Genomic DNA, 10964 nt, shown 5'->3' on the forward strand with positions numbered 1-10964 from the left:
TGCCCAGGTTGTTCATGAGCTGAGCAATTAATTACAGGGGAGATGATAAAAAGCACGAATGGCATCTATTGACTTGGAAATGGGAATCTAACTCCTCTTTGTGCCTTTGAAAATCTTCTCCCATATCAACTAATCAGTTATAAAAAAAAAAAAAAGGTGCACAGTGTGAAAATTGCTGGCCTGTTGAGGCCTCTCCTCACTTTCACTGTTCTCATTTCCTTCTCTCTTTTCTGTTCTGATTTTCAAGCTGACGTTTTGTGTGCTTGTTGCAGTCCAGGGTATTAACAGGATTTTAAAGTTTTAGCTAGCTAATGATGGGGACAAATGAGTGAAGTATTCCAGCCCTACAGGGGATTCTATTTTTGGTATTTATTAAACTTTCCTGTTGTACAATATATACTGACAGTGATGAGTGTTAGACCTCTCACCATGTGAAAAATGAACATTTTAAATATGGCAACTTTTTTATTCCAGCTTCCTAACAGTTTCCTCCACGTGCTGCATCACTGCAGGCTGTTGAGCTGGGACTTAGTTGCCAATCAATATTCCGTGTTGAGAAAAAGAAATTGCTGCCACTCAGTGGGAAAATATATAACCAAACTTGCGACCTGTTTAAAAAAAATGTCCACTTTGAAGTCTGTTTTGTAGTTTTAATTAATGCAACAAGAGTTTTTATTTTACTCTCAGTGGAGATAATCTTAATCCATTCACAGCGACCTTTTCTTGTGCAAATTAGCTATACACGCTTGTTTAAGCAAATGGGCCTTCGGAAGATCTCTTCCTAATGACAGGGTATATAATTGAAAATTGGCTTACTCCCATCTGCCTGCCCTGTGTGAGAATATAAAAATAGATCTGGATATATATATATATATATATATATATATATATATATATATATATATATATATACACACACACACACACACACACACACACACACACACACACACACACACACATACATATATACATATTTATCTTCTATCTCTATACATACAAAAAAAATTCAGTGCCTGCAGGCCATGATTAAATTAGATTATTAGAATTAGAAAATTTCAGTGCCGCATGTTACTGTCAAAGTAGCTACTGTCAATGTAGCACCTGTCTCCAGAGTGCTGGTAACTCTTGAGAAATGAGGGATATTTAATCTTGATCCTTTTGTCTCAGACCCAGCAGGCTGCAGGGTCAGTGCCATTTACAGTTCCATAGGTTTCCATTAATACAGAAGTACAATTAGCTAATAACTGGCTTGAAACTGTTAGGATTTGATGTGTGTTTTTGGTAAATGGTTTTGAAGTGATTGATGGAATTGGAACAAAAACAGTAGTATCTAGCTTCAAGCTTTAATTTTGAGGATCAGAAGTCATTGGAGCTCTATGGTTAATTATCAAAATTTGTTTCTGTGCTTTTTTTCTTTAGCTGATTTCCCCTTCCTCCTCCACCCGCCTCTCCCTCTCCCCCCCAATAACAACTGATGACCCTTCTTTATTATTTCCTGATTGATTAGAAAGGATTTGTATTGTATAGCTGAATATTCTGGGCTGTTCTTTACAAACCTCTTGCTCAGAAGTGACCAAATTAATGATTGCTTGTGAATAAATCTGGTTCACTATGTGAAGAGTCTTGAAACCCTGTTTTTGTGAAGACAGTTGGTCTTAATTGTCTGTATTTTCCTTTCAAATTCAGAGCTCCCCCAAAGATATTTTAGCAGTAAAAAACACCATATGTATATTCCTAACAACAAAATTGATGATTCTAAAGGCAACATCCCTTTTGCCTGTTCTCTGTTAACCACATTGATTGCCTTCCCATTACAAACAAAAAAGAGGTGGGGGGAGGGAAAGTGGAGGAGAGGAAGAAAAAGACAGAGAGAGAGAATGGTTTAACCTGATGGTGAGCATACAGAAGTGGACTTGATTGGAGATGATTTTATCCAGATGTATATCAGCAGATGTTTGCATTTTCATGCACAGTTACTCTAGGACTCATCGTTAATTTGATTTTTCTCTTTCTTATCTCCCTCCACCCCCCGGTTCCTGTTAGGTATGATTATCGTGAAATGCTGCACAATGCCACTTTCTGTCTGGTTCCCCGTGGCCGCAGGCTTGGATCCTTCAGGTTTCTGGAGGCTCTGCAGGTAAGAACTGGGGTTTAAAGCTTTGACTCTGCTGGTTGGAATTCAGCTGGTGATATCAAGAGGTGGTGTTTGGGGTTGTGTTTAATTTCCCTAGTGGGCAATAATCCACACTGCGGAAGCCTCTAGTCATGCTTCCGAAGCAATTGGCAGCTTCTTCGCAGGAGGGACTCTGCATTGAGCTCGTCTGAAGATAGAATTGCGTTACCTCCATGGAGAGGGTTTCCCTGCTCATTGTAGAAGAGGCGAAGTTGGGTCCGTTTAGAGCAGTGTTTGCCCAACTGAGTCTGGATTCTCAGGGGAGACCTTGACCTGTTCTAGCAAGTCCTGGGGCAATAAAAACAGCTTATTGTTTTCAGCTGAAGCAAACTTGCCTACATGTTGTTCGCTGTGCTGCATACTGAATGTGCAGATGATGGTTCTGTTCTGCTGCTTCCCATCTGAAAGTAATGCAGCAAGAAGGACATTCAAACTGGCTGCTGTCTACGTGTTTAAAATATTCTTCTGTATTGTGTCAGAGGCAGGACTCCCCAACTCCTCTTCACCTTTTGAAATCTTTCAGTCAGCAAGATGCTCTCTTTTGTTTGCCAGCAATGGAGAGCAAAGGCATAAAGTTTGAAAATCCTGTGACAGGCAGTGTGGTTCAGTAGATACAGCACTGGAGCAGGAGTCAGGTAACAGGGCTTCTGTTCCTACCTCTCCCACTGAGCCGCTCTGTCTCTTCCTGCCGAAGTCACTTCTCTTCTGTTTCCCCTCCCCTAAGCACTGCACTAAGGCCTGGTTTACACTGTGTGTGGGTGGGGGGGGGTGTCCGATGTAAGATATGCAACTTCAGCTTCGGGAATAGCTTAGCTGAAGTCGACGTATCTTATTTCAACTTACCTACCCGTCCTCAGGGCGTGGGATCGACGGCCACGGCTCTCCCTGTCGACTCCGCTACCGCCGCTCGCTCCGGTGGAGTTCCAGAGTTGACGGGAGCATGTTCAGGGATCGCTATATCGCAGCTAGATGTGACGCGATAAATCGATCGCTACCCGCTGATCCGGCGGGTAGTCTGGACGTACCCTAAGAGCCAGCAACTCCTAAGTTCTGGTCTTTACTAAGATACTGATTCCCTGTGTTACTTCAGCTAGGTCACATCACCCTTTTTCTCTGGTATTCCCACTCTGTACCTACTTCCCAGGGAACTTGTGAGGTGTAATTAATGTGTGTGGAGTATTTTGAAGATGAAAACTGCTAATTGTTGTTGTGTTGGGGGGGGGGGGGGGTTAGACAGTGTAATGTGGTTTCCTTACCAATAAACAGAATCTTTACCAATTGCAAATACTGCTGTAGCATAGACTTGACTAGATCAAAGTTACTGCACAGAATTAGAGAGTGAGAAAGAGAATGCACTGCAATTAGAAAACTTCCCCAGTGTTCCACTTATTACTGAGCATGGGAAAGACCAGCTCATTTATTGTACTGTCTGGGCGATAATTCAGATCAGTTAAATCTGGCTTGGTCTAGAAGAAACTGAACCACCACAGCAATGGTCTGATCCAAATCCCACTGAACTCAGTGCGAGCCTTTCCACTGACTTCAACAGACTTTCAATCAGGTCTCAAGTTCTGGTCCAATTGACCAATAGGTGGCAGCGAATTATTTATTTACTTATACAGTACCAGTAACGTGGTGTTTACTAAACATTATTCAATTATGGTTGCTGCCCCAAAGAGTTTACCTTTTAACAATAGCACATAGTATATCAGATACACTGGCAGAACAAAAGCTGGTGATAAATGAGTGATATATGTTTATATTTAAATATAAAGTCAATGGATTAAATTTTCCAAACTGGACTCTCTGACTGTGGCCAGGTTTTGTACATGCAGTTGTTTACAAGCACAGAACATATACTATGATGTACAAAGTGGATAACTAAACGTCTATCCTTATGGAAAAGAGGTATAGAGTTAAATATCAAATACATTTTCAAAAGGTTTTTTTAAACCATCTTATGTAATTTAATACATAAGTTCTCCCTAGAGAACTCCGTAGTTGGCTCACAAAACATCTACATCTGAGTGCAAATTCTCCTTTGTACATGCAAAATCAGGGTTTCCCTGCATGCAAACAAATGTGGAGCCTGTTTAGAGAGTGGAGATCAGCGGGAATCTTGGCAGATGTATTGTTATGTCTGCCTTGTAGGGCCCTTTGCAGGTTTTCTTTTTTAATGTCTTTCGTGAGAGCTTGGGTCCTGACTTCTGCAGAAAATGCCAATAATTCAATCTGTATGCACTTCAAAGTTTGTGCTAATCAATGACCACACATTCAGTGACTCTTCTAATGTCTGCAATTCCTCTGTGTGCAGGCTGCCTGTGTCCCAGTTATGCTTAGCAATGGATGGGAGTTGCCATTCTCCGAAGTGATTGATTGGAACCAAGCTGCCGTCATAGGGGATGAGAGATTGTTATTACAGGTAAGAAAATGGCTGTGGCCTTCGGCATATTGCTCAAGTGCTGCTGCCACCAACGAAACTTGTAGGAAGATGAATCCAGAAGGTCAGTTAAGGTTAGGGTCACTGTAAATATGAAGTCATTTAATATGACATCATTCATTTTCTGACCAGAGTGTCATTTTCAGACATTGTTAAAACACAGAAGAGTCTTTTTAAGAGTATCAAATTTCCTTTGGATGCCTCTCTAATAGGATGCCCTCCGTTATCTATCAACTGCATGCTCGAGGGTGGACATCATTTAGGAACAATTTCTGCCACCCGTACGTGTACTGCAGAATACCTTACTCTGCAAAGAGACCTGTTGATGTAGATTGCCATATGTACAGGGAGATGGTGACACTGAAGGATCCTACCTGTGGAGTAAGGTGCTACCCAACATTGATGTGGGAGGCAGAATCTGCCCCTTACCTTTCTGTACCTCACTTTTTCATTTTTAAGGGTGATGTTACTTATCTCTTAATTGTTTATCTCCATGAGGGAGAATGAAATAGGGCTATAGAATGACCAGTTAGTGTTGTGTTGTGTTGTTACAGTCTGTATCTGCTTCTTTCTTAAATGCACTCAAAGATTGTTTTTCCTATTTCTATTAATACTATTTCTGTGTTTTCTTCAAAATCAGTCAGAAGCCAAAGTATATGATGATATCATCAAGGAAACACCATTGAAAATCAATTTCTCCAGTGCAGAACCTATTAAAGGACGAGCAAAGCTGTGGCTGTAGTCCACTGGCGAGGGCATTAAACTGAGATTTGGGTTCTAGGTTTCTGGCTGTGCCATTGAATTGCTGTGTGATCTTGGACAAATCACTTAATCTCTGTGTGCCTCGGTTTCCTCCTGCGGTAAAATGGGCATCATGATTCTTCTGTGATTTCTAAAGCATTTTGAGGCAAATGGGTGAAGTGCCAAATTTTAAAGGTATTTAGGTACTGAGGCACTAGAAATTAATAGGAGCTAGGTGCTCATCCTTTTTGAAAAACCCACTAGAGACACTCTTCTGCACGTTTAGTTGATGGAATTAGGGATGTAAATAATGCGTAAAACAGTAATCATGTAACCGATTAAAATTCTATCAGCACCCCCACATTTTAGAATCATAGAACTGGAAGAGATCTCGAGAGATCATCTACTCCAGTCCCCTGCCCTCAGGGCAGGACTAAGTATTATCTAAACCATCCCTGACAGATGTTTGTCCAACCTGCTCTTAAAAATCCCCAATGATGGAGATTCCACAACCTCCCTAGGCAATTTATTCCACTGCTTAACCACCCTGACAGGAAGTTTTTCCTAATGTCCAACCTAAACCGCCCTTGCTGCAATTTAAGCCCATTGTTTCTTGTCTTGTGCTCAGAGGTTAAGAAGAACAATTTTTCTCCCTCTTCCTTGTAACCTTTTATGTACTTGAAAACTGTTATCATGTCCTCTCTGTCTTCTCTTTTCCAGACTAAACAAACCCAATTTTTTTTCAATCTTCCCTCATAGGTCACCTTGAATCATTTTTGTTGCTTTTCTCTGGACTTTCTCCAATTTGTCCACATCTTTCCTGAAATGTGGCACCCAGAACTGCACACAATTCTCCAGTTGAGGCCTAATCAGCGCAGAGTAGAGCGGAAGAATTATTTCTCATGTCTTGCTTATAATACTCCTGCTAATACATCCCAGAATGATGTTTGCTTTTTTTGAAACAGCGTTACACTGTTGACTCATATTTAGCTTGTGATCCACTATGACCCCCAAATCCCTTTCCGCAGTACTCCTTCCTAGGCACTCATTTCCCATTTTGTATATGCGCAACTGATTGTTCCTTCCTAAGTGGAATACTTTGCATTCGTCCTTATTGAATTTCATCCTGTTTACTTAAGACCATTTCTCCAGTTTGTCCAGATCATTTTGAATTTTAATCCTATCCTCCAAAGCACTTGTAACCCCTCCCAGCTTGGTATCATCCTCAAACTTTATAAGTGTACTCTCTATGCCATCATCTAAATCATTGATGAAGATATTGAACAAAACTGGACCCAGAACCGATCCCTGCAGGACCCCACTCGTTATGCCCTTCCAGCATGACTGTGAACCATTGATAACTATTCTCTGGGAAGAGTTTTCCAGACAGTTATGCACCTACCTTATAGTAGCTCCATCTAGGTTGTATTTCCCTAGTTTGTTTATGAGAAGGTCATGGGAGACAGTATCAAAAGCCTTACTAAAGTCAAACTATACCATATCTACCACTTCCACCCTATCCACAAGGCTTGTTACCTTGTCAAACTATCGGGTTGGTTTGACACGATTTGTTCTTGACAAATCCATGCTGACTGTTATTTATCACCTTATTATCTTCTAGGTGTTTGCAAATTGATTGCTTAATTATTTGCTCCATTATCTTTCCTGTACAGAAGTTAAGCTGTAATTCCCAGGTTGTCCTTATTTCCGTTTTTATAGATGGGCACTATATTTGCCCTTTTCCAGTCTTCTGGAATGTCTCCCGTCTTCCATGACTTTTCAAAGACAATTGCAGATGGCTCAGATATCTCCTCAGCCAGCTCCTTGAATATTCTAGGATGCATTTCCTCAGGCTTTGGTGATTTGAAGACATCTAACTTGTCCAAGTAATTTTTGACTTGTTCTTTCCCTATTTTAGACTCTGATCCTACCTCATTTTCACTGGCATTCACTATGTTAGACATCCAGTCTCCACCAACCTTCTTGGTGAAAACCAAAACAAAGAAGTCATTAAGCACCTCTGCCATTTCCACATTCTCTGTTATTGTCTTTCCCCCCTCATTGAGTAATGGGCCTACTCTGTCCTTGGTCTTCCTCTTGCATCTAATGTATTTGTAGAATGTTTTCCTTTTATTTCCCTATCTAGTTTGATCTTGTTTTGTGCCTTGGCTTTTCTAATTTTTTTCCTACATTTTTGTGTTATTTGTTTATATTCATCCTTCGTAATTTGACCAAGTTTCCATTTTTTGTAGGACTCTTTTTTGAGTTTTAGATCATTGAGGATCTCCTGGTTAAGCCAGGGTGGTCTCTTGCCAAACTTCCTACTTTCCTACGCAGTGAGATAGTTTGCTCTTGTGCCCTTAATAATGTCTCTTTGAAAAACTGCCAATTGTCTTTCCCCTGCCAACTCCCTGAGTTTGCTACAGTCTGCCTTCTTGAAATCCATTGCCTTTACTGTGCAGTTCTCCCTCCTACCCCATTCCTTAGAATCATGAACTCTACCATTTCATGATCACTTTCTCCCAAGTTGCCTTCCAGTTTCAAATTCTCAACCAGTTCCTCCCTATTTGTCAAAATCAAATCTAGAATAGCCTCTCCCCTGGTAGCTTTCTTCACCTTCTGAAATAAAAAATTGTCTCCAGTACATTCCAAGAACTCATTGGATAATCTGTGCCCTGCTGTGTTATTTTCCCAACAGATGTCTGGGTAGTTGAAGTCCCCCATCACCACCAAGTCGTGCTTTGGAAGATTTTGTTAGTTGTTTAAAAAGAGACTCATCCATCTTTTCTTCCTGCTTAAGTGGTCTGTAGTAGACCCCTACCATGACATCACCCTTGTTTTTTTTTACCCTTTTTATCCTTACCCAGAGACTTTCAGCAAGTCTGTCTCTTATTTCTATCTGAACCTCAGTCCAAGTGTATACATTTTTAATATATAAGGCAACACCTCCTCCCTTTTTTCCCTGCCTGTTCTTCCTGAGCAAGCTGTACCCTGCTATATCAATATTCCAGTCATGCATATTATCCCACCAAGTCTCCGTGATGCCAGCTATGTCATAGTTGTGTTTATTTACTAGCATTTCGAGTTCTTCCTGCTTATTCCCCATACTTGTCACATTAGTATACAGACATCTAAAATACTGATTTGATCTCCCCCCACCCCCAGTTCTGTCTTATCTCTCCTTTATTTCTGCTATAACAGCCGAAATATTTTACATGGGGCTCAGCTGCTGCCCCCGAGCCTGGGTGGGGCTGGCAGCCTGGAGTGACCCCAGGTGCGCCAGGATGCTGGGCAGCAGCAGAGCCCCAGCACAGGGTAGCAACCGAGATGCCGGGCGCGCAGGGATGCCGGGATGATGGACAGGAGCAGAGCCCCAGGTGCGGCAGCAGCAGGGACCCTGGCCACGGGAGGGCAGCCGGGACCCTGGGAGGAGTTTAACCATTAACTGCTTAAACTCTTACATCCCTAGATGAAATACTTTTAAAAATCTGACCCCAAAAGCTCTACTTAAGAGAGAACTATTATTATGAATTAATTGCAAGTATAAAAAATAAGGTAATTTTTTGCTTCAAAGGACCACACGTTTTTGTAAGCAAAATTATTTTAAAAAATATAATTTGCTGATCTTTGTGTCTTCCTGTAATATGCCATTCGTTCTCTTCACAGCTGCTTCCTTATTGAACAGCTACGGCACCGTTATTAACAGTGTTTGTAAAGTGCTGGCACAGAGCCTGAATGTCTGCTCTGGGAAATGTTTTTGTTATGTTGCAGTTTTTCATTTCCTGTTTTAGAACAGCTCGGATGTTTTTATTTGCATATTCTTGTTACCATAGAACCAGTTTAGCTCCAGTCTTAATTTAGTCTTCCTGCATTTATTTTTGTAGGGTTATCTTTTTTCCACTTTTATTACCAAAATGACCTTTTATTAAGACGTCATCTAGGTCTATTAATTCCAGTGTAATCCTGCCAGATTAGTATTAATATGTCATTTTCCAAACCTGTCTTTCTGGACAAATAGATTAATAACTAATAGGCAAACACAGTTAAAATGGGAGCTCTGATTTTGCTTTCCAGCTGTTATAACAGGCCAGGCACACAGGCAGGCTAAGAAATTCTCTAACCTCGGCACAACGTTTATGGCCACATACATGAAGCTGTGGAACGATAACCTCTTCAACTTTCTGGGTCAGAATTGCTTCCGCATTACAAAGGAGAGAGCGTGCCGTAGTTAGAGACGGGTGTTAATTTCATTTTGTGTCCATCACAACATCAAGCCCTGTGAAATCATGCGTGGTACCATGAAACATTTATGTCTATTAGAAGTAATGCCCCATGGCTGTACTAAAATGCAGTCACAATAATATGATTGCTGGTGATAACGGTGCTGTTAACATGCATCACTATACTCCCATACTTACAGGAGCCTAATAGAAAACAATCCACTTTATAATCCATATCAGAGGACTGAATTTTGTAGTTCAGTGGTATAAACCTAAATAGTAAGATGCCTCATTTGTATACAGGCAGTCCTCCGACTTACGACACAATTGGTTCCTTACAACTGCGTCGTAAGTCGGAACTCGGAACTGCAGTCTACTCCATTGCGGGACCAAGTGTCGTAAACTCGAAACCAGTAGTCGTAAGTCGAATCAGGGTGTCAATGCAGAAGCGTCGGAAGTGCCATTCATCATAACTCGAACGTTGTAAAGTCGAGGTCTGCCTGTATATATTTTAACTGCTTCCCTGTGCCCCCACCCTTCCTGTGTTGCTTCTTTTACAGGAAGGATCAAGCAAAAGACTCTAATATGCCACGGACCTCTTATCACCCTGACTGCTTTGCTTCTGTATGGTATCCCACTCCCTTGGTTCCTTGTCCTTTTAAACCCCAATTCAAGGTCTGAGGGTATGTCTGAACTGCAGTGGAAGTGGGACTGTGATTGCAGCCCATGTAGACATACCTGAGCTAGCTTTAATCTACCTAACGTGGGTACCTATGGCAGTGAAGCTGCAACAGCACAAACTTCAGTGCAAGCTGTACAAGCCAGCCTGGAACCCTGGGTAACTATTGGGGTGGCTTGCTTGTGCTGAAATTTGTGCTGCCAGAGCTTCACTGCTATCAGGATGTGAGTTGCCTAGATTAAAGCTAGCATGGGTGTGTCTGCACATGCCACAATCACACACACACACCCCAATTGCAGTGTAGACAAACCCTTAGATTACAAGATCTTTGGGGCAGAAATTGTCTCTTACCATTTGTACAGCACCTAACAATGTGGAGCCATGATCCTGTTTGGGAGTTGTGGGCACTACCTGAATGCAAACAAGACAGAATAATAATTGTATAACATCTGCATAACCCTCCTGAATCTCTGTACATATCAAACCTTAAAACTTTGAATCCTGTTCTGGAGCAGATTTCTTATGGAACAATTTCCTGCAGATGTGTATGAAACTGCACAATAATCTTTGCCATCAAACTCTTTCAGAACATTATATGAAGAATAATTGTATTCTGATCGGGGATATTTTACATGGGGTGTGTGTGTGTGTGTGTGTGTGTGTGTGTGTGTGTTAGAGAGGGAGAGAGAGAGAGAGAGAGATAGGGGG

At 41.4% G+C, this 10964-nt stretch overlaps 1 protein-coding gene across 1 annotated transcript in view; it reads left to right on the plus strand.

Annotated features, from left to right (window-relative positions):
• Positions 1 to 10964, plus strand: part of EXT1 (exostosin glycosyltransferase 1) — a 247821-nt gene that overhangs the window by 215269 nt on the left and 21588 nt on the right. Inside the window, exons 2-3 of the mRNA XM_045004642.1 lie at positions 2047 to 2140; positions 4491 to 4598. Of these exons, the coding sequence (XP_044860577.1) occupies positions 2047 to 2140; positions 4491 to 4598 (202 nt within the window). The remainder of the gene's footprint in view (positions 1 to 2046; positions 2141 to 4490; positions 4599 to 10964) is intronic.

The sequence above is a fragment of the Mauremys mutica genome, chromosome 2 (genome assembly GCF_020497125.1).
Source record: "Mauremys mutica isolate MM-2020 ecotype Southern chromosome 2, ASM2049712v1, whole genome shotgun sequence".
In the NCBI taxonomy this organism is placed as follows: domain Eukaryota; kingdom Metazoa; phylum Chordata; order Testudines; family Geoemydidae; genus Mauremys; species Mauremys mutica.